Genomic DNA, 25,047 nt, shown 5'->3' with positions numbered 1-25,047 from the left:
TTGGAATCTTTTTATTACGAAGTATGAAGAATTTCTATATACCAAGTACAACAGTATCTAGGTGTTCTGTCTTTTTTGAGTAACAACGATGTAAGATTTTTATTAGCTGGGATTTTAACTGAGTATGGGTGTTAAAAATATAAATAGTAGAAAAATCATAGATTTTAATGCTACTGTACTCTCATCGTAATCTTGAATTGAGGGAAAGAACATGCGTTGTCCATTTAGAACAATTACGGTAATAAAAGTTATCTCGGGTGTGATCCGTAATGGACGAGAACTTGACGTCACGAATTTGAAATTCATCATGGCGGACAAAGTTTCCTTTCTTCGGTAGGTTGTTGTCATGAATGCCAATTACTTGCTAAGTAATAGGTTTACGATCTAGAAGCAAAGAAACTTGCAATAGAAGATGAACAAATGACTTCAAATATAGCTGCTTGGTATCTGTAAAACACACATAAATCGCCTTGTCTCTTCTTTTACCGGTGTCAGTTCCAGCACAACCACCTGCTGTCAAATAAAGCAATGACTCATGTCGTTTATACGATTATTTTTCTGTTGTAAATATTGCATCTGTCTGCTATGATAAATGACAGCTTTTGTCAAATTTAAACATAAGATTTTTGAAGAAATCAGAGCATGCATCGTAGATTGTTTCATTGTAAACAATTGTCATTCCTTAGACTGGTTTCACTTTTCTTCAGTAATATTTGTTTATACTACAATGTTTTAAACAGTTGTTTGTCTGATAATTTTTGGAATTCAGTGCCTGCAGATTTTTTACTGGTTAATAGAAAATTTCTCAGGATAATTAATCCAGAGGAGTTTAGACAATTTTTTTTTGTTTTTATGAAACAAATAGGCCCTCCTCAAACAGCCTACAGATTTTGAATGAGACCAAAATTTGGAATAGCTATTATTTTCTACACAACTTCAACATGTTTCAATGTGTGTTATATTAAAGACAACATGTAGCTAGAATTCATTTTGCAACAGTCCTAGATATATTTACAAAATGTAGAAAGGTGAAAATAGTAATTTTTAAGAAATGTTGATCTAGCATATTCTTTAAACCAATAAAATTTCTGAGCTTTCTTCCACAATCATTGAACATTATAAACATACATTTGTATGTTCATGTATATTCTTATTACCTTTTAGTAAAAATCTGTAAATAAAATTCAGATTTATTATTAAATCCTGTTCTGACCTGCACAATGTTGTTTATTTAAATAAAAATGTTTGTAGTTCCAGTCGAATTACCATAGTTTTTACCATTGAACTTAAGATTTTTTTTCCATAATGAAAAAAAAACAAAATAAAAAAATGGACCAACCCTACCCACTTCAGGTAATCCAGATTTTTTTCGTAACTTTTCAGGCCCAGACTTGGTATTTACTAAAGTTAACAATACTGGCTGCAACCATAAGCTAAATTAAAGTGTGTAAATTGCCAGCCAGTTGATGTTTCATTCCTGTTTGAGATGACTGTCACTAGTGATCAGGGTTGAAATTAATGTTTTCATTGAACACTTAGGCATTCATCTTCCAGAATTTAGCGAAATTTCAAGCCTACCTCGTGAGTTTTAATAAAAAATGAGAGAGAGAAAAATTATTTCCAATCTACTGATCCTAGGATATTTAAATTAGAGGTGACATGTACATTAAGGTTGTAACCAAAATTTTAAATTTAAGCATTCGCTTATGAAATCTTTATTTTCGAGTGAAAGTCAAGATGTGCCACTGGTACTTGTCTGATAATAGTTAATTCAACATTTTATATTCAAAATAGTTGGGTTATTTTCACATGTCTGTTGTTCTGTCACTCTAGTATTTATAAAGAACTGCTTGATCACATCTTATCAAACTTTTACTGTGAAATATGTCTAACATGAACTCCTTTTGGATTTGGTTTAAATAGGTGTTTTTTTACAATGGTTAAAAATACATTTGAACTGATTTGAAAGGACATTAAAAAGTATCTGGATTAAACAGGTTTTGAGATTTTTCAGGGTTTTCTTTAGACAGTTGTCACTGTACCACTTTTTTTACTGTTAACCCATTATGGAATATAAGGGCTTTACTACACATACATTATTTTGGTTTCTGGAGTTATGATCTATTTTCATTTTTGTGATATGGAATGTAGAATGTCTGATCATTAATGAGATCAATGTTCTCTAGTTTTACAATGTGGGTGAACAATAGAAAAAAAAATCTAGCAATCAAATGATACCAGTTATTCAAGTATATCAAGTGAAGTCAGTCAGAAAAATAGGGTTAAGAAAATCTGCAAGTAATTGACCATAATATAAGAGTTATTTATGTAGTTGAATATTTAACTATATTACATATGGTGTAGCAGTCTTCTTTGTTCATTGGTTTTCATGATCACGTGATGCAAAGGATATTCCACATGCATGAAGTCTTGTTTCAATTTTTAAATATATTGACGCTATGTTTGTATTTTATATTTATATTGACACTACTAAATTTTAGATCCGGATATAAACCGTTCCGTTCTGTAATTACTCTCAGCCAATCATGACTGATGCACTGCAGACAAAGCAAACACTCAAGTCCATATCTAAAATACATTATCTACATAATGTAATATATGAATTAAGGACTTTCATTCAGTCAATACGTTATTTATGGACCGGTTAGATTATATTGACCTCGTACTTCATCAATATAATCTGCACATGTCCATATATGACATAATGACTTTGTTAAAAGTTCATAATTCATAGATATTTAAAATGGCACACTTAGTTTTTCATCTCTTTTAATTGTCAAATTTATTTTTCAGAAACATGAGGTGATGAAAGTTTAGAGTTCATGTCCTTTTTGCACTTTGAATCGAATAAACATTGTATAGTTTTGTGATTTTAATTGTGAAATCTTTAAAATGTCTACTGGAACTTTGGATGATTTTCAACTTGGAGTAACAACTTCAGATGTAAGGAAAAGAGCACAGACTCATGCAGAACTTGTGACATATTTACGGGATCCATACAGTTCTATATCTTGTACAGAGCTTGATGAATTCATTGGAGGTCTTGTAGCATGGGTCAATTGCAGCAATCACAAGGTTTGTCTTCTAAAAAATATGAGGTCAAATTAACATACATGTACATATATGTATGTGTGTACATTGTTCACAACTAAATTGCACTGTTTACCCAGTGTGTGTTTATTATAAGCATAGATATATATTTATGCAGTGTGAATGTACTCCACAAAAAACATGTAACTCATGCATTTGGACTGCATTTCCTACACCTCATTCCACATAGAGGACATTTACCACCTAAGTGACTTGAATTAAGTACATATGTAACAGGGGTCGCGCTGGGCTTCGCCAATGTCGCAATTTGCGATTTTTTATTTTATCTGGCGACAAAAATAGCCAATTGGCAATTTTTTTGGCGCCTAGGTTTTGTATATTAAAATTGACAGGAAGCGTGTCAGCAACGGATATTTCCTAATTTTGTGTTGACACCTGGTGAGAATTAATTGACTATGACAAATTTACGACTGAAGGCAATTAAAGGTAATTAGACCAGGCGACTGTGACTGACAATATCCTCGTGAGGGGTGTCAATCAAATGTGGATATATTATTGAGCCAATCAAAACTCTCATCATCTGGTCAAAGGTAAACAATTAATTTAAGGCCATGTGTATGTGGCTACACACAAGTTTCACAGCCCTGTATTACCACCTAATACATTAAGAAACAGACTTCCCAAATAAAAGAATAAATTAAATCCAATTAACAATGATTATCCCATCAGGAAGTGACTAAATACTTCAAAATGAAAGAATTGGTAAAAGAATATGGATGACATTTGTTTACACTTTTGCCATGTGACCTTTTGGCGGGAAAATCGGTAAACAAATAGAATGGGAATTCCCTAAATCTAATTAAAGAAATGCTATTCAGATAGCAAAATAATTAAACAGGAACACAGTTAATGGTCCATGGTACAAAATGTAGTTTGATAGAAGTTTTATCACTTGAAAAAAAAAGAATCGAATTTGTTAAAAAAAATGTATTAGATAAATTAGACCATGAAAGACAAAGGTGAACATGTTTTAAAATCATTGACTATATTAGAATAGTAATATAAAGTCTTTGATAGAAGTAAAACACCTGTTTCTGGAGTAGTACTTTATTATTTTATGCATATGAAAGTGACAGACTTGAGCAAAAAACCTCCTTTATACATTCATCAGTAGTGAATCTTGGGTACATGTATGTCATGATTGGAGAGGTTATTTTGATGAATTGACAAAAATAATTCATCAGTGGACTTGTACCTTTTTTTTTTCAAAAGTAGGATTTTTTTTGGCACCCTTTGGCTCTGATTTCTGAAAACTGGTGACAAAAAATGGCAGCTGGCGATTTTTCTGGCAACAGAATTTAGGGAGCCAGAGCAGCCCCTGTGTAAGTCCAAAGGGAGCCTGATTCATGTATCTTGAGTTTTTGGCTAACACAAAATGTATATTCTGGAAACTTAAGCGGTAACTTTTGACAGTTTTCAGCTTATGATAAATTTGGGAAAAAAATCGAAATAGTGACACATTTGTAGTATTGAGAAGGGATTATAAGATTTGTAATATATTATTCTTAATACTATTACTTTTGGTGGACTGTGATGTCTTAAGAAGACATGTGTGACATCTCGTATTATTTGTTTGGAATAAAATCAAAACACTAAGTCGGTTAACAAATGTGATTGAAATGGTACCCGATTATCCATTTAACACTCACAGACTTACTGCAGTTGATTTGACTGAGGTTCTGATAATTCTGTGTAGGAATGTATAACTTAATAGCCTTACTGGGGTTTTGGATATGAAACATACAATGTAAAGGTCGTGGCAGATTTTTTCGAATTTTAGAACTTTAATCAATGTAAATTTTGACGTATATATTTGTAATGTTAGCATGCTTCTACATTATGTCGGGCTAAAAATCAATGCTAAATTTTTATTCAGGAACTACATGTAAATTTGTGTTTTGAATAAATACATACAATGTACATGTACACTACACTCAGCAACATTTGTTTCTCTAACACTCAAGTCCAACCTGAGTAAAACATTCACATGATTTTACACCAACATTTTGAGTGTTTACCACCGAGATTCCACCTAGCCAACACCAACCATTTGTATATTGCAATAGTCATAAAATTCATTGAGGCATAACGGGCATTTTCTTTTCTTTTTTTTTTAAATATTTTTACATGTATATCATTTTTTGGTGTGTTATTTTTTTGCATCCAATGAGTCGGAGATATCAAGTAGAAATATATATTTCTGCATATTTTTATCAAGTAACAATGCAATCTTGTATTTGTGAATTGATAATCACTATTTATAAATATAAATAAAACACTATGAAAGTATTGATTTGTGTAATTTGATTTGAGTGACAGACTTGTTAAAACAGTCAGGTGACGCTTTTAGTTTCTGACAGTTTTAATAACTGAAAGACTTCTCCAGAAATAAAAGAAACTACAGTCAAACTTCACTCGCTTGAACTCGGATGGCTCGAACACCCAGGATTTCTTGAACACAATTCAAAGTACCAAAATTTTCTCCTATATAATCAATATAAACAACCTTGGATTTCTCGAACACTCGAACTTACTAGTTGGTCCTTTCGGTAATAAATCTTAGAGAATAACCCTCACTGACTTGAACTCGTCAGCAATTTTGTCAGCTTAGGTAATAAAAGGTGTGAAAAACTGAAACCCTATCATTAATCAGTGTCATTTTAGTTAATTACAGGTAAAATTTAAGTCATCACTAATTAGGTAGTTTTGATCTTTAACATAACACTGATTGAAGTTCGAGAATGTTCCGAAGTTGGTGTGATAAAAGCATGAAAGAAAATCGGATGAAAACAAATTATTGACCAAAGAACTCGAACTATGAACGTTTTTAAAAGCGAACACAGCATTTTTAATGTCCACAAATCAACATAATCTTCCGAAAGCAAATGAAAAAGATCCACGAACTAACACAACTTCGTATGAAGTAGGCAATTTCTAATGATAAAGTAAAACTCCGACCAGCACCGAAAAAAATCCGGAAATTTATGAACTTCAATTTCTCGAACTCCCGATAACTCGAACACATTTCAATGGTCCAGTGGTTCAATGAGTTTGAGCTACCGAGGTTTGACTGTAATTACAGGTCCCAAGATAATGTGTACATGAGAATTGTAACGTGGAAGCCAGTAATCAGGACTGAGAACATTGTCACTAACTAATAATTTTATAAGTTGTCCAAGCAAGGATGAGACGGCATCCTCTGCTGGTTGTTTCAGCCTCTAAAATGCTTCGAGTTAAATGTGAGAAATTTTTTATATAAAGTACATTTCAAATACAACCTACATATGTCTTTATTTTAATTACAAGTTTTGTTAAACGATTTCGAACTTTCATTGGTGCCGACTGATGTTTACTCCGGTATGAAAATAATCCCTTGACGAATGTCGCACATAAACTGTTGTCTATTTTTAGAAATTTATATGAACACATTGTTTACAATGTCTTCGATGTGTGTCTGGTCATCTCATGGACTGCAGTTAATTATAAAAATACTCAGTACAGGACAGTCGTGAAGTATGTATCAACGATAAATGTCTTTTTATACGATTTTCACGTTACATTTATCAATCTTTAATACCACATGCTAATCGTTGTGCCGACGGCTTGGATTAAAGCTGGACAAATCATCTAGTATCGATTTCGGCAACTGGATTAAGAATTTTCATATGTCCTCCGGACTCCCTTGTTGTGATTTTCTGGGGTCCCACATTAATTTTGGAGGTCAGTGACCTGAGAGATTAGGTACTAACGTCCATGTTGTCAGCGAAGATCAATGAGATTAACTTCACTGTGGTGGGTGATTTTTCACCCAGGTCGGTGGTTCTCCGTACGCAATTAACAACTGGAATATACGATGTCTGATCTGGATGGGTGTTACACTCACATTTCACTGTGAAAAAATCTGACTGACACCATGTTTTACCGACTAACACAGATTTAAAACTCTGACTTGATTGTTAGAGAAACACAAGTCGCTGAGTGTAATGTAGTATAAAGGTCTAAGTGTACGCTTTATTGTTCGAAGTTATAAGTAATGGATTGGCATTTGGCTAATTATTCCATGTATATGTAATAACTATATTACCTCCTAACAGATTACATGTAGGATATTTTGCCTGCAGGATTAAACAAATGCTGAATTAGTGCTGATCTGGTTTATTATTTATGTAAAATAGTTCATGTGTGACAAGGTTAATGATGTTTTTATTTGTAATCATTCATGTGTGAACAGATATTTGTGATTTTGGGGTATAATACCAATTCTTTGTAACTCACAGTAGGGGTTAATTTTTTTACATATGTAAGAATGTCATTGAAGACATTGATCAGTTTCCTAGTTAAGAATGAATGGTTTGAACTTTATGGTATAATGAATCCATAACATGGACTTGTAATGGTCTTTTTATTGTCAGATGTATTGGTTGAAAGAGAATAAAATGTTGAATACCCAGATTGACAAACATTTGATCCTGTCTATTCAGTTTGTTCACTGGGTCATTGAAACTTGAGTGATAGATTTTGTGCTGATGTGTTATTTTGTATTTTCATTTCCTAGTGTGTTTTGTATACTATCAGTTTTCAAACCAGTAAAATGAAATTTCTTACATGATATTTTGGACAGTTGACAGGGTTTCAGTTTACATTCAAATTAACAATAATAAAATGAATATTTTACAAACTTCCCTCTTTCTGTGTATCTTATTTAATGGTGAAGTTCAGATTTCTATTTTTTTTGCCTGCAATGTAAAAATATACTACATTGGTAACATATAAGTAATACAACCTTTATTGACAGACATGAACAGTGATACATATTATTTATGAAGTGATCAGCTGTGCATCCACATACTGCTGTTGTATGGGATTGGTTCCAAGTGATCAATGCATTAGAAAATGATGAGGTAGAAATATCTCAAAGATTCTGTGAATGTTTTCAACTTTATATTACATACATGTATGTTTGAATGACTTAACGTATAAAATGTTGAATATGATACATTGTACATGTATTCAACCTATACATTGCTGTAAGTGGGGTATGAACAAAATTATTTATCCTTTGAAGACTGAATTTTTTAAAGTTTGACTCATACAGGTACATATAAAGATGTATATAATATAATGAAATAGGTCGCCAAGATCTGTTGGATGTTGTCAATACCTATATAAGTTGCTGACATTTCTGTAGTTGAAAGGGTAATCAAGGGAACCAAGGTTCTAGCGGTAATCAAAAGAATGTAATCCAGGGACGAAGACCAGGCATGGAAAACAGACATACACAACAAAGAACATAAAGTAACTAAAATAGTACATACAAAAGAAAACTATGGCATATTGAATAAATCAGTTTTCATGGCGCAGATGGATACACAGTAATGATCCACGAGTCCATGGTGACCACTGTAAATCTTCTGTAGTGATGACTTCAATCTTGTAGTAACATAACCCTGTTCAAGAAGCCTACTTGTTAGAAGTCTAGCGTGATACAAAATATCTGCGTAGTTTCAGCAAGCTCTGGCATAACATATGAGTTGTGATATGAACACTCCATACGCATGTGCTGAAGGGAGTTGAAAGGGCAACTTTATGATGAAGAAAAGTTACTTATCACTCTCATGTGTAATTTTGAAGTATGAAAAAAAAACTAATTCACACATATCAAAATAAGTCTCACAAACATTACTATAATGGGATGACATTTGGCTGTATTATAAAATATTGTGTCAGGTGTCAGATCTTTATTAACAGTACATATTGATATACATGTATGAAAACTGATTGTGCTGAGTTAATATTTACTAGTTTATCAATGTTTTGTATTGTAAGTAGATGAACTTTGAGGTATTTGGCCTGTGATTTATAAACAAACCTTTTATTGACACATTATTGGTATGTAAAATTTCTACCATATGTAGTGATGAGATAGGACATGCTTTCCAATACACATTCACTGTAACGGCTCTGTACCAAAGACCACCCAGATCAAGTTAATCCTCTATAACTCATTGATTATATCCCAGTATGACTTTGATATAGGTATTCTATCTTTCAGATTTCTAGAGGTATACATGTACATGTATTTTTATGTGATAGTAAAAGTTTTTGTTTCATAGTAGTAGAGCAATTTGATAGATGTTAGTTTTCTTTTTCTTTCGTTTGAGACTAAAGGGAAAAATACTGCAGGGTACATCCCATGCTTTTAAGAAGTTGGTGTTAATTTCCAGGACCTGTTGACCTAAACAAAACCCTGCCTGCAATAGATTGATTTAAAGTTAATTATCAGTTGAAGTAATTGTATCTCTGTCAGCACTGATCAAGTCTGTTGATACACTGAAGGATTGTTTTGATAAATTTTACTGATACAATTCAATGTAATTAGATTAGTCAATGATAGACCTAATGGGCTACTTAAACTAATTCTACTATGTCTACCTTCAAATCATGTTCTCTGGTTCAAATTAGATGTTGCTTAATCATTTAAGATTTCTGTAAATTGTGAAATTATTGCAAACATGTGATTAGGTTTTTATACTACCACACACATACATGTACATGTATAGCAGAATGGCACTGTTCTGTTATTCTGTGTCATTGTAAAGTAGAGAGTTGATTTTTGTGTGATAATCAGTAAATGGATACCACTAGGTTCAGTACTTCTTAGGGAAGGTTTGAGATTGTTTTTTTTTTTAGAGGGGGGAAGGTTACATGCTTTACCACTAAAGTGAGGTTGGAATTTATTTTGGGGTTTAGGACCATAACCAATGAGGAGTTAGGACCAAACATTTTCTGATTTTCAAACAATTACTTGGGTAAATGTGTGTGAAACTCACTAAAATTGTACTTCTTGTACTAGGTTCCTTCCAAGGAAGAAAGGTTTGGATTTAACTTCAGTTTTTTGTCTATTTTTAGGAATCAAGGACTGAAAAGTATGTGAAACAAAATTTTTTTTCTGGTTTCTGTAAAACTATTGAGTTGTAGTATATGGGTCTTTTATGACAATTTTAAATGTTAGACTGGGTCCCATCCTATCAAAAAAAATGATTTAGGGGCTATTACCTTAATTAAGATATGTATAGCATAAACTACATCAAATTTTGTATAAATGAATACATGTAAATATTAATTTAATAAAATGATATAAAAGAAATCATGATATCATGCCTTTAGCATCACCCCTTGGTACCACTCATATCTTGATATCAAGCCTTAAGTATCACCCCTTGGTACCACTCGTATCGTGATATGCCTTTAGCATCACCCCTTGGTACCACTCTTATCTTGATATCATGCCTTTAGCATCACCCCTTGGTATCACTCTTATCTTGATATCATGCCTTTAGCATCACCCCTTGGTACCACTCTTATCTTGATATCATGCCTTTAGCATCACCCCTTGGTACCACTCTTATCTTGATATCATGCCTTTAGCATCACCCCTTGGTACCACTCTTATCTTGATATCATGCCTTTAGCATCACCCCTTGATACCACTCTTATCTTGATATCATGCCTGTAGCATCACCCCTTGGTACCACTCGTGCTTTAGTAATGTTGGATTTATAATAATTGTTTTCTGCTAATTTTGAGGCAAATGTATGAGTTTATTAAGTCTGCATGAGGTTCCTGTCATTACCAGGATGTAGTCCTTGTTTCATATCAAATCTGTTTTAGTCATCATTACAAATTTTAGTGACTTGTATTTTGTCTGTTGCATAAAGTTATATTTATTTTGTATTGACCATGATTGTTATACTCCCACTTTAGAGGAGAGGGGGTATACTGCTTTGCTCTCATCCATGTTTCCGTAATACTTTTTTTCTGTCACAGTTTTATCAACTTCTCATTATAGCAACTTGAAATTTTAACACATTCTTTCTGTAGTTATGCCATATGGTGGGATTAATTTTTGGAAAAAATAGACATCATCTTTGTGTTCACCAAGGACTTTGTTAATTTTCCTGATATGGTGATTGATAGTGAGCCATTGCTCACAGATTTTTTGTTTATACTGTCAACCATACAACATTTGGGGCCCATTGATTTAGAAATAAAATCATAAATGTATGTAGTTTGAATAAGTTTCCAACTAATAAAGGACAAAAAATACATGTAAGGGTTTTCATAAACTTTGTGATTTCATCTCTTATTGGAAATTTTTAACCACTGTCATTCTGGTCAGAAATATATGCTATGTCAAACATTTAATCAAATTTAACATAAAAATTTATGACTGTTTAAAAGTGGAATATTGTGTCAATATACTTGACCCATTGACAACTGTTCAGAGTAAGACTACATGTATTTGGTCATATCAAGCTGCACCCTGCAGAACATTATGTTGCTTTTGCTGAAGCAGATTTTTTTTCTTAGTACATGTATCCCTTAAATGATTTCATAAAATACTTTAAGAGTATCAAAATATAATTTAGGAAAATACTTTTTAAAACTGCAGAAACAAAAAAAGGTATTTGTCAGAAACAACATTTAAGCATTCTTGTAGTCGCCTCAGACTAACTTAAAATTTAAGCCTTAGCTACTGGTAGTTGTTAGGTGAAGTCTTTTTGGAAAAACCTGGTCTTTGGATATTTTAATTTTTTTTTCTGTGGGGTTGTTGAATTACATCAGAATAATATGAGGTTGCCTAAAGGCAGAATTCTTTGGCTTACATAGAAATAAACATTAAAATATGATGTCGTCCAGTTAGTCCTAGTGTTATATTGTCTACAGGATAACCTCCAATTGCTATTGTTTATGATGACAATTTGTCTGATACATGTACATGTAACGGTAAACCTTTGTCAGGTGTTAATTACTTCCCTGTGTGTAGTAATTATTATCATGTTAAACATAATGTTATAACACCTAACCCTCATTTGTCATAATCTGTCATTAAATGTCATCAAATATTTTCTACATTTCATAAAAAGATTTATTATGTACAAAGTAGATAAAACAAACATCAGCTGATAGTAAAGTATTGATAGTATGGTCAGTGTTCCTTGTTCACAGTTACTTTTGATATAAAAAAATCCACAAATTGACTGTTGTAGTCAAAAGTTATTAGCCTGTTCTATCTTGTACTATTTATTTCTGCTTGCAACATATTAAAAATCTGCAATGCAATGATCAGAGATTTTGTTGTGAGAAGTTTTCCTTTGGTGGTAAAGTTTATAACATGTATAACTCATGTTTATGTCTGGAGATAAACAAAGTTTTTATTATATGTTGTCCAAGATACACCAACATGTTCTGTATCCTAGCTATACATGTACCATGGACCAAATTAATTGAGTCCAGCTTGACAAGTTATTTTAATGTTTCATATATATGTAATTTTTTGTCCAAACTTTCACTATTTTATAAGTAATTAGACCTGCATAGTTAATGTCCTAAGTAACATGACAATGTGCAGAGTTTTATATATGACAATTGTTTGAGTTATCTTAGGTAATAAGTTATACCTAATTTGAAATGATGCCCAGTACTGTAACACTCTGCTTAATTACATTTGATTGTTCCTGAACATATCATACCTTTCTTGAAGGAGTTTGACCAGTTGTAGGCATTATAGAAACTTGTCCTTTTGTCAACCATCAATGTTCAGGAAAATATTGTCTCCCCTGGTGGTCATTTGTTGATTGCTGTTTTATATCTACAAATACTATGTTAATGACAATCTAACGATTAGGTTGAAGTCTTTGTGTAGACCCCTCGGTGATCTATGTAGTGGTTATCTCACTGGGCTGGGAAATTAAATAACAAGAAATAATACATTTGGTATCAGAGAAGGACAATGTTTTTAATCTTAAGAAAAGAATTTGTGAAGAGTTTACAAACAGACAGATAAAACAGAATTTACTTATAGTATATGTTGACTTTGGATTTAAGTGTTTCGCCATATAAATATTTACATCTTAATTCAATACGGGCTGTTACAATGTAGTTCATAATTAGAACTGGGATAACATTTAAATTTGTTGTTCATATTGTATTTTAGTTGTGTTAATACAAGAAAGCAACCTTAATTCCTTACATTCTTACTTGCTAAAGGACATTCCAATTGAATTTTGAGAAAAAGCAAAACAAAAAAATAAAAATAATAACTGTTAAATATATTATGGAATTAAGATAACAATCAAATTTACTATACAGTCAATTGTATGCCATTGTCTGTCAAATTATAAAAAAAATAAATAAAAATAAACACAAAGTAATAAAAACACACACCTAATCTCAATAAACCTGCATAGATTTGTTGATATTTTGCTATACCAGGCAGATATCAGATTACTTTTTTATTATCCACTGTTGGATAAGAGTATATATTTTCTACTTTCAGATCTCTGTCAATGGGCTGGAAGTTTTATGCTTAATGGTGGACCGAATGGGGGAAGATTTCAAACCACACATTTCATCAGGTACATATATGACTTTGATGGACTGGAAGAAGAAGGTGGATTAGGGTGATGTTAATTTTCTTAATGTTTCCTTTATTACATGCATATATATGATATAAAGGATACAGGTCAAGGCTTGAAGTGGGTTTGAAAGTCAGATAGAGTTTGCTAAAAATAACTAATAGCTATAAGCAATCTATGTATTTGTTGAATATGATGTACACTTAGATAATCCTTTGAAAAATATGATATACAGTTTAAAGAGCAGATGATATTTTGAAGAAAATCAATGCTTTTTAAATCATTCTTTATATTACCTGATGATAGGAAAATTTGCCAAAAATTATCTTATGTAGGATTCCTTCTTGATTTATTTATATAAATTATGAAATTATTGCTTTCTACACAATTCTACTTGAGTAGTATACATATACAAGCTTAATGCTGGGAAAAAAATCCTAACAGTCCTCATGAAATGCACTGCAAAACATTTCTGAGACATTTGGACAAGTAAACTGACAACATCTGTCTGACAGAGTAAAGCGAAATAACGACATCTGTCTGACATGGTCTGGAGAACTTTCAACTTCTTCCCAGCATGATCAGACAAACTATAATATAATAAATTTTATTTGCTTAGCTCTTCTAAACAGTTTTATATGTTACAAATCTTTGATATCACTGCTTGTCCATGAGAAGGATTATAAAGTGATACCTGTTCTAGACATTTGCTTGTGTGATGTTTGGAGGATAACAAATTTGCCTTGCTTTCTGTTAGTATTTAATAGAGTTGCCCTCTGTACCAGCAGAAACAATTTAAAGGCACATGAGTTGATATACTGAGGTTGAAAGTTGTCTGCTAATTTTAATTAGAATCAATGTAAAAGAATTCCTTTAATGATGCCACATTAAAGTCCTTTTTTGTGGGTAATTTTATTGATTATTAGATGAATTGATTCCATTTTTATGTTTCTAATTCCAGTAATGGTAGCAGTGGTTGACAGACTTGGTGATTCTAAAGACCAGGTAGGTTTGTTATGTTTTAGAGTAGAGGGAGGGGTGAAGGTAGGTAGATAATGGAGGCAGTGGTCAACAGACTTAGTGATTCTAAAGACCAGGTAGGTTTGTTATGTTTTAGAGTAGAGGGAGGGGTAAGGGTAGGTAGGTAATGGTAGCAGTGGTCAACAGACTTTGTGATTCTGAAGAACATTTAGTGGTGTGAATTTTAATAAAAGATTGGGTTGATGGGTGTAACTGGTAAATTAATATAAAAGTAGTGGTCCACTATTGTAATACACTTAGTTATTCTTAGGGTGCACTGTACAGTGACATTAAGGCTTCTTGTTTTGCACACCAAATTACCCCCATCAAATTTTGTAAAACTTAAAATTAAAATGAAATTTGGTGGATATATTGTTTAAAGGTAGTTAAGCATTTATGCATAGACAGATTTAATATATGTAATGGTAAACAGGGGTAAATAAAGAATGGTATCGTTTCAGTCCTAGTTTGTATTAGGTTCTGTCCTCAGCATCAGATGGCTGATTTTCAAAATACCTTATTTCGCACGAACTTTTGGAATTAAAATTGTGAGAGAATGAATTGAAAAGGGTCTTATTATTTTTACCCCTTTTCTACCTACTCCATTCATGCTTTCATCCAGTGGTAGTGCCTAAGTGCATGATATTTTATAAATCATAGTATTTGACTGTTAGTTTTGGAAAGGCACCCCTGATTTGTACTAAAACTCCATAATATTTTATTCGGTATGTTACCATGGCTACTGGATTTTATAACAATAATCACTAAATTACTTACAAATGACTTGAACCTCCACACACCAAGGATTTAAAAAATTATGGGCTTTTTCAAGACAAAACACTAGTAATTTCTGTGTGGACTGCCTCAAAACAGCTTTATTTCAACAATATGAGACCAAATTTTCAGAAATGACCTAACTGTACTGTACTACCTTACAACCAGGTAAAGAAACTAACCTTTCTTCAAAGTAGGTTAGAAGAAAGAAGAAAGGTCAAAATCAGTTTTGGATTAAGGCTGTGTGTCTGTAAGAGAAGTTTTATTATTTGTGTAACATCATCATCCATGTGAATGAGGATTGTCACTTTCAATTCCGGACTTGCGGACCAACATTTTGTCAACATTTATCTCCCTTTGGAGCAGGTGTCTATTCGGAAAACCTAAGGTTTTCCATCCGATATCGATGATACTTTAGAAAATCTTGAAAGTCAAAAGGGAACCTCTCGTTCTACTGACCCTGCCATAAATTTTCTTTACCTGGGATACAAATGAAAATCATCCTTATAAAATGAAACACCCTGCAAATTTTAGAAACACTGTTGTGTTAGTCTGCTGGGGATTCCATTTTCATTCGAGTTATCTCTTTTTTCTGCACCCGAATCCGAACATCGATTAGAGAGACTGCGAAATTACATCTGCTCTTACGGGAGGTAACTCTGCAAAAACTGGATAAAATATAGCTGCATCCCGAGCTCCGCAAGTAGGGAATAGGAGAGATTGTCATTGTGTGAAATGTAATAGAATGTAAATATTTGTTTAAAAAAAGGGCAGTGTATCTCTGTATCAGAAGGTAGCTATTAATGATTGGGTCTTGTACATGTCTCTCTGTATCAGAAGGTAGCTATTAATGATTGGGTCTTGTACATGTATCTCTGTATCAGAAGGTAGCTATTAATGATTGGGTCTTGTACATGTCTCTCTCTATCAGAAGGTAGCTATTAATGATTGGGTCTTGTACATGTATCTCTGTATCAGAAGGTAGCTATTAATGACTTGTACATGTATGTTTTGACAGATGAAAATGAAATGGCAAAGTTTGATTTGTGAGAATGGGGGATTCAGATCATGAACTTAATGTGTGCCCATTAAGACACGGATTCAAAATTTATTAAATGTTTACATTCTGTAATTAAATATACATGTAACATTGAAAGTTACTTCAGATTCCTGTCTCCTGTTTATATTTCAGGAGTATATATAATTAGTTACAGCTGTAACTTGTATGATGATGTTTTAGAAGGTTTCAGGGGATGAGAAAAACATGTATTGTTAGGAGGGAAATGACTAAGTACAGGATTGTATTTCAGGTGTAAACAAAGGTTACCTGCGTGTGGTGAAAACTTTCACCTGAAAACAATGTTCTCTAATTAGACTTGTTGTAGATGTTAAAGTTATAACATACCATACATGGTGTAAAAGTTCATTATTACTGGGAAAATAATTTAATACATGTACTACACTAATTGACTGTGTCTTTGAACCCTAATGACTGGAGGGAACTTACGTTGGCAGTAATCTATTGTTAAATACCTCAAGTTTCTGGAGATTGGTGTTGCAAAAAGCTTAATGAAGATGATATTACATGTTTTCTAATTTATAATAAACTCTTGTTTGAAATTATCTGTCCTTTTTATTCATTTTCAGTGTGACATATACGTATACATTTTAAATTTAATTCATCTAACAAACTACATTCATAAATTATTGCTTTGTGTTGATGAAATCATTGACTTTTTTAGTAGAATAAATTCTGGTTTCTATTTTCAGGTGAGAGACCAGGCCCAACAGTTACTGCTGAAGTTAATGATGCCAGGTTCTTCTCCACAGGTAATCAACTTGTAAAAATATTGATATCATACAAGAAATCACAAGTAAACTGTTGCTACCATAAAATGACTCACAAAAAAAATCATAAGATGCCATACAAGAATTCATAAAACTGTCAATATTAATACCTTGTTAATAAAATCTTTAGTATAAGGTAAATATGGATCATAATGGTTTCCCTGTTTCTGTCTCAAATTGATTATTGAGGCAAATGCTCAAATAAAATCTTCAGCTTTTCAGTGTTAAAAATTACTTATTGAATCCTTCCATAAGTGGCCGTTTGTGAGTTAAGACAATCCATGTTAAACGAGGTCATGGCTGCTTGTTTTAACTTGTTCTCTTAACCAATGAAACATCTTTGAAGTGGCAGCATTATAGACATTTCTAAACAAAGGCATAAGAAAATTTTATGTCACTATAAACTGCGTTTAAGGAAATGGTAGCATTCTCACAGAGAAGCAAACAATATATATACATTAGCACAGAGGAAACATACTTGTTGAAGATCAAAGATCAGGTTATCTTTCATTCGTAAGAGAAATTCTTGGTCCTGGCACTCGTTCTGCTATGAAAAAGATTTGAATTTCTCCCACTGGTGAAAGATTTTTTATCTACTTGTGTAAGAACTTAAGATAAAAGGATAAATAGTACACTATATTAATTAAATAATATACCTCCTACTTTTTTAGCAGGGGTATAGTAACTGTATACACATATTTGTACAAAATATGATTTTCTGCTTAGGAGTATTGAGTGCTTAAAAAAAAACCAATCATTGCTAAATATGTTTTTTTTTTTAATGCTGGGCTTTATTATAGTAGCATGAATTGCCTATACATATTCTAGGTAAGATTATTTGAAAAATTGAATAATTGTTCATTTCTATTTCAAGCAGAGTTATATTTATTTTCAGTTTGTGTTTGAGAGACTGATGGGAGCTTTTAACCATAAATTGTGGCATGTTCGAGAAGGTGTACTCATCTGTTTACAAAATACACTGAATTTGTAAGTAAATACACCAAGTAAGGACATGTAAAAATTATTCCTTAGGACCTCTTATATCTCTTTAAGGTTGTCTACCATTTTGATTGCCATATCAATAAGAAAAACTCTTTAAAAAATGCACTTCATTTCTATTTGGACCAGATATATGTTTTAAAAAAAATTTTCATCCATCTGATATTAACTCCAATGGCCTAAAACAGACCAAAGAAAAAGAAATGTAATGCATTAACTGTGATATTTCTAATGACTAACTCCAATACCCTTCAGAACTTGTAAAATGCCAGTTTAAGAACTTGTAAAGTTAGGTTACTTGGTATTATGATACATGTATAAACATTAAGGAAATAAAAAGAAATTCACATGATTGTTAATGTTATTCTTTCAATTAAGTCTTAGGTTGATGACCTATTTATAGCTTGTGTTTAACCTTTTATGTAAATTACAGGTACGGAGCAAGATGTTTATCTCTGTCTAAAATTGTCCCATCAATATGCAAATTAATTGAAGACCAGAATTCACAGGTAAATTTATCGTGATACAAGTGTATAATCTTTGGTTGTATATTACTCTACCCCTTATCAGGCAGTTAATTTAAACTTCAGGAATTCTTTGAACTTTTTGAATTGATAAGGACTAACTTAACTGTAACACAGTACATGCTAAATTCACTCTTTTCAAGATATAAGTGAATATCTGCACAGTCAGACCTCCGTGTGCCACACTGGGAAGAGCTGAAATCTTCGATAATTTTTAACTTAAGTGAAAGTCCAAGTAAAACAGCCCTTTCACCTATACATTTTTACCTTGAATGACTTGAACTATATTGTATAGCTCAAAGGGTTTCAGTCTGTCTCCTGGATATGTCTTTTAGGTTAATTAATAGTCAACTAATTCATGGGAAAGCTGATCATTTGTTTCTACAACATTAAGATGCTCTAATGTGATTTTTTGTTGAAACCTTTTGGACTTGACATGTATCTTTGATTAAAACACAATTGATTTTTCAAACCTTAAATTTACACCAACAATGATTTCTGTCTTTTGTTAAGTGTAACTCATAACTCTTGTATGTTGAAATGATATTCTCTCATTAAATGATAGAAAAAAAGAACAGATATGGTGAAAAGCAACCCTAAATACAAAATAGTAAATACTTTCACCGAAAGATCTTCAACCAGTGTAAACACACCTTTATGTTCTGAAAGACCCTGACAGCAAAAGTAATAAAATCTTTGATAACAGAACAATGACAATTCTGCAAACTAGAAGTAATATATCAACACAAAGACATCTTTCATGAAACTACACTAGTCAATGATAATTGATGTATTTTAATGACTACATTCCTTTCCTAGTGAATCAGTTATGCTATCATATTAATGTAGTGCACATAGTTTTGTAATTTTTCTTATTTTGCATTTTACACACTGTTAGCATGTTTTGAAATTTCTATTTTTGTTGATAAAAATAAAGTTCTTTAAAGACTTAATGTTGCTCAGCATTTATAAAAACACCATACAAAATGTATCTTACTGAACAATATGCAGAAAATAACAGAAAAAATCCTGGCATAAATTGAAAGACAGTTACAAGCACAACAAATCATTTAAAATTAGAAAAAAATCACCAACCAATATATTATTGGATTATACTCAGATGACTCAAACCTTGGATAACTCAAAATATTTTTGCCTGGTTTTTTAAACTTTGGCCAAAGTTTGACTGTATATAGTAAAAATTTGAACAGATTTATTGACATAATGATAGCACAACTTTGATGGGGGAAGTTAAAGTAAAGAAAACAAAAAGTAAGACCTATCAAACCAGAAAGTAACATCTGAAGGTTTAAATACACAGCATTGATATCACATCAAGGTAAAGTATAATTCAGAAAATATATTTGATCTTTCAAACAATTAAGTAGACAATTAAGTACTGTCTAAAGAACAAAAGATGTTTATGTCTTTTACAGGTGCGAGATGAAGCTGTGAACACCTTATGTGAAATATACCGACATGTTGGAGAGCGAGTCAGACAGGATTTGTCTAAAAAAGGAATTCCTCCTAATAAGTATGACTAGTTCATTGTAACATTTAAAACTGGTCAATTAATTTGTTCATGAAATCCCCCCCAAAAATTTTTTTTTTTAATAATAATGCTTTATCTAAGAAATCAAAAAATTGGATAAAGTTATTAATCAGTTGCATCAATTTTGCTATTTGAAAAAAAATCATTTCTCCGAACAGAAAAATTGTAATGCTTGATGTAAAAAAATGTTGTGCTTCCTAGGTCTGCTTTTTTATAGACATAATAGTTTATATGCTTGCTACCATACTTTTGTAATGGTCTTAAGAAAGAGAAATTTATTTTGAATGACCTTATGTTCAGCTTAAGTAAATGTTTGAATTAAAAAGTAACAATTTAAAATTCAGGTTAACTTCTGCATTTATTTTTGAAATTTTTACATCCAAATCAGAAATATTTAATACAAAACACAATTTGCAATGCATTTATATCACTTTTAATTGATCTCTTGTAGATTGAGTCATATTTATCAAAGATTTGATGAGGTCAAAGCATCAGGCAATATGTTGGCCACTGCAGATTTTGGTAAGTGGACATTATTGAAAATATGATTATTTTTTAGCACATGTATGGTAATCAAGACCAATATGTGACATGGGAGAGCACTCTGTCTGACTTGTTGCATAGGTTGAGAAAATAACTGCTTAACCAATTATTTCATAATTAAGAATTAAAAATAATGCAGAAAACGTTTTGACAAAAATCTTGCACCCATTAAACTTTGAATATGTTGTTTGTAAATAATCTACACATTTTTTCTCTGACTCAAGTTATTTTTCTATTGTGTCATTTTTAGCTGATAAAAAAAACTCTTCTTTCTGAAAAATTTATTATGATCATTGCTTTTTTCCCAGAAAATTGTGATATCATAATTTGCCTTTAACTCTTCTTCAAATATCAGAAGTGTAAAATTAGGAAAAGGCAGAACGAAGTCTATTATATATTTAACTCTCATTGTTTTTATGTTCAACCTATGAAAGAACCATGATTTAGCCATATTTATTATGGATTTATTAATTATAGAAGCTGGTCTGTATCCAGAAGAATTTCTACAAACAGGTAGAGGTTCTGGGTTTTCTTCACCACTCATTTTATTTGGTTGGGATACAAATTTTCCTCACCAGATCCTTGATGCTTTGTGTGCAATTGTTTCAACCATGATACTGGTGATAGCTTTATATTACTTTTGCACAAATGTTTCACGAATTCTGATACCGGAAAAAGGTTTATAATTTCTTATTCCCAAATTTTCGTATTTGCTTATGATGAATAGATTTTATACTATTTAGATATATACCCAGTACATTGCTTGTCTCGAAAGGAGGGTCTCAGTTTTCAATATCACTGCATACTACATATTTCAATTCCCATCATTTTAAAGTATTATAATTTGATGTTGAGATTCTTGTTTTGTGTGTGTGTGTGTGTGTGTGTATTTTTGCGTACATTAGGTTTCACAAAGTAGAAAATACTCATTCAAAAGTTATATCACTGTCACAATCTGCAATGTAGTGAATTTTGCTTATAGACACTGAATAACAGGTTTACCTAAGAATTGTACAACTTAAATGTAACGAATGGTTGGTATACTAGACTTGCTGTGTCCTTAATCCTGTTTCTCCAAATATGGTCACAGTTATCTCCAATAGATGGATTGATTTGACTTGTTGTAGATTGGGCATACATTGTTCATGATTTGGTTGCTTTCCTATATAAACTTCCTGTTTTGTGGAGCTATAGAAGGAAAGGGAAAATTATCACCAAAATCACAGCTGTAACTGGATGACTTGATGTACATGTAGATGGGGCAAAATTTATTGTTGTATTATGGTATTATGCTGTCGTCAGCTACATCTTCATCATTGACGCTTCCTGTCTGGACATTAATTTGAGTACAAGTATATAGATCTTAATGATCTTTATTGTGCCATATCACAAAAGGAAGTTTTGGATTGATAATAGGGTTGTGACTTGAAATGTTTAAGTATTAGATGCCCAAGAGGGGCCAGAACAATCATTTTCATGATTGATTAATTGTGAATGGATCTCTGAAGTTGTACCACAAGGTGTCATACAATCAAAAGAAGGCTAGGATTAATTTTTGGGTTCTGACTCACATGGTTTATGAATTACTGATCGAACAAGGGGCCAGAAACAAGCTTTTTCATGATGTCTTGACAATAACTTGAATACAAGTGAATGAATCTCTTTGTAATGATACCACCAAAGGAAGGCTTTGATTGATTTTAGGTTTTTTTTTACCTGAGCTGTTTGTAAATAAGGTGCCAGAAAGAAGCATTTTTGTGATGTCAGGACAATAACTTGACTATAAGTGTATGGATCTATGAAATTATAGAACTAGGTGCTGTACAGATAATAACTTGAATGAAAGTAAATGGATCTCTTTGAATTCTCCTAGAAGAAAGCTGGGATTGATTTTTGGGGTTGTACTTATTAAGAATAAGAGACTAAAAAGGTAACTGGAATTTTTATCAGTTTTTTTCTTTCTGTGTCAAATATTTAATTGCAATCAAATTCAGAGCTGTATTAAGCTTGAATGGTGTTTCCATACTTGCCCCAATTGTTTTAGGTTGGACCTTTGTGGTTGTATCGAGCTACACCCTGGGAAGCATTTCATTGATTTATGTCTAACCTTCCTGTTTCATGAGATTGCTGTACGAGTAAGAGTGTATGTAGCACTACAATGAGTGCGATTTTATGTTGGTCCCAAACTAGCTGCATGTACACTACTAAGAAAGTTAACAAACAATATGACATCCTCTTCCTGACTCTTAGGTTAACCTTTACTTAAAACAAATACTTGCTCTTCTTGGACTTTAATAGTTTTATTATTCACCAGACATTAATAAGTGTTTTTAAAATAGAACTGATATAAGCCTTATTGTTTGATTCCCTATGTAGCTAGTTCAAATGAGATTTGGCACAAAATGTGAACTTCATTATTGTCTTTTTAATTTTGATGGGTCTGTTCGGTTGTTGAGTTTTGAAGACATACAGGAGTTTTTTAAGTAGCTGTCTTTATAAGAATCATGCAAAATCTGAAAAATGTGATACGCCCCCAAAAAGGCTACATATTTTTATTTTTGTGACTAGGTTGTTTTATGGGTCGATACTATGAAATGTGTGATTATTTATTCAAATATTCCTTCAAACAAAATATCAGAAATAAAAATATGCAGACTTTTTACCCATGAATTACATTTTTCATGATTCTTAGCTGGAGTGCTACTTAAAGACTTGCAAGCAACAAGTTACTTATCAGTATTTTTTTTATTATACTCAGTAGTAAGAAAGGTTTTGGTTGATTCATGGACTTTGATACTGAGAACCATGAATATATGTTAGATGCAAACATGTAGGCATCCAACTACAATCTCATGTGAATAGCAGCTTCACTCATCAACACCCATTTGGTGGTGTTTTTTTTAATTTAAGTTAAGATAAACCTCCTGTCAAACTTCCTAAAACAGACTTCCTTGTTCACTGTCCTAAGGATGACCCAGATACTTGATGCATTAGCACATTTCTGTTATTTTTAATTTGTTTTCAGTAATTTTATGCTGTAAATAGACAATTTGTTTAATTTGGGAGATGGTGTACTAGTCAGAACACCAACACAACCCATCGAAGTGTTCTGTATGAACCCTGGTATTGATCAGAACACCAACACAACCCATCAAAGTGTTCTGTATGAACCCTGGTATTGATCAGAACACCAACACAACCCATCAAAGTGTTCTGTATGAACCCTGGTATTGATCAGAACACCAACACAACCCATCAAAGTGTTCTGTATGAACCCTGGTATTGATCAGAACACCAACACAACCCATCAAAGTGTTCTGTATGAACCCTGGTATTGATCAGAACACCAACACAACCCATCAAAGTGTTCTGTATGAACCCAGGTATTGATCAGAACACCAACACAACCCATCAAAGTGTTCTGTATGAACCCAGGTATCAATTGGGAAACGATGACTTCATAACAGCACAAAGAAAAATGTTCTGTGAAAATATGGTTAGATGATCTTTTCTTAGTTTATGGTTTATCTTATTTTTTTTTAGTTATAAATGGTGTCAGTTCTTAAATAAGATTATGTTTTGACAGACATTTTCAATGGACATGTCATAAAACATTGAAACATGATCACCATTTTACCAATCAGTTTGTTTTTGTATTATAAATGTCAAAATATTTTGACTGGACCTGCGTACTTCAACACTTGAACTCCAATTTTCAATTATATGAATTACCCTTAAAAGATAAAAACACTCTATAAAAAAGAAATAAAGGAATGCTCTTTATAAAGAGGCCTAAGTTTGTTCTTCAGAGTAAATTCTTAATGGTGCTTTGAGCCTGTTAGAATGTTTTGGTTAAGATTTGTCTGGTTTGATCATTTCTGTCTCTCAGACCTATATTTGTATTAATTTATACAAAGCTTATAATGTCAATGTCAATTAATGATCAACAATGTTATCTTCAAACATACAATGATTACTGCTTTGTAAATAATTTCTTACGAAAGGTAGATTAGTATGCAGGTTATTATTCAAGGGAGATAACTCATATGTAACTAGACTAAGATCATTTTCTGTCTCTCATGATAAGTATAATATTTTCTTAATAAATGGCTTTCTCTGATAGTGAATAAAGACAATAGCCTCAGATTCTAATATTATATGTAAGAATTGTTGCACACATGTATTGGCAATTTTCATGTGTATTTTATGCCCTTGGGTCTCTGGCAAGTTAAAATTA

The 25,047-nt window shown here is 32.1% G+C and overlaps 1 protein-coding gene across 12 annotated transcripts in view; it reads left to right on the top strand.

Moving 5' to 3' along the window:
- Positions 1 to 264: 264 nt before the first annotated feature.
- LOC148610894 (CLIP-associating protein 1-B-like) overlaps positions 265 to 25,047 on the top strand; it is a 75,343-nt gene continuing 50,560 nt past the window's right edge. For 9 of the 12 annotated variants that reach the window (XM_088590771.1, XM_088590770.1, XM_088590767.1 and 6 more), the window contains exons 1-10: positions 265 to 333; positions 2,815 to 3,096; positions 13,472 to 13,550; positions 14,512 to 14,555; positions 17,115 to 17,174; positions 18,088 to 18,179; positions 18,625 to 18,700; positions 20,152 to 20,249; positions 20,719 to 20,789; positions 21,288 to 21,323. In XM_088590771.1, coding sequence (XP_088446897.1) covers positions 2,914 to 3,096; positions 13,472 to 13,550; positions 14,512 to 14,555; positions 17,115 to 17,174; positions 18,088 to 18,179; positions 18,625 to 18,700; positions 20,152 to 20,249; positions 20,719 to 20,789; positions 21,288 to 21,323 — 739 coding nt within the window. In that variant the 5' untranslated portion in view covers positions 265 to 333; positions 2,815 to 2,913. The remainder of the gene's footprint in view (positions 334 to 2,814; positions 3,097 to 13,471; positions 13,551 to 14,511; positions 14,556 to 17,114; positions 17,175 to 18,087; positions 18,180 to 18,624; positions 18,701 to 20,151; positions 20,250 to 20,718; positions 20,790 to 21,287; positions 21,324 to 25,047) is intronic. The other 3 variants (XM_088590772.1, XM_088590773.1, XM_088590763.1) reach the window with 1 other exon arrangement.

This window comes from Perna viridis, chromosome 7, assembly GCF_037379345.1.
Source record: "Perna viridis isolate PV_CMFRI_1.1 ecotype Kerala chromosome 7, ASM3737934v1, whole genome shotgun sequence".
In the NCBI taxonomy this organism is placed as follows: Eukaryota; Metazoa; Mollusca; class Bivalvia; order Mytilida; family Mytilidae; genus Perna; species Perna viridis.
This window is presented reverse-complemented; position numbering and strand designations above follow the sequence as displayed.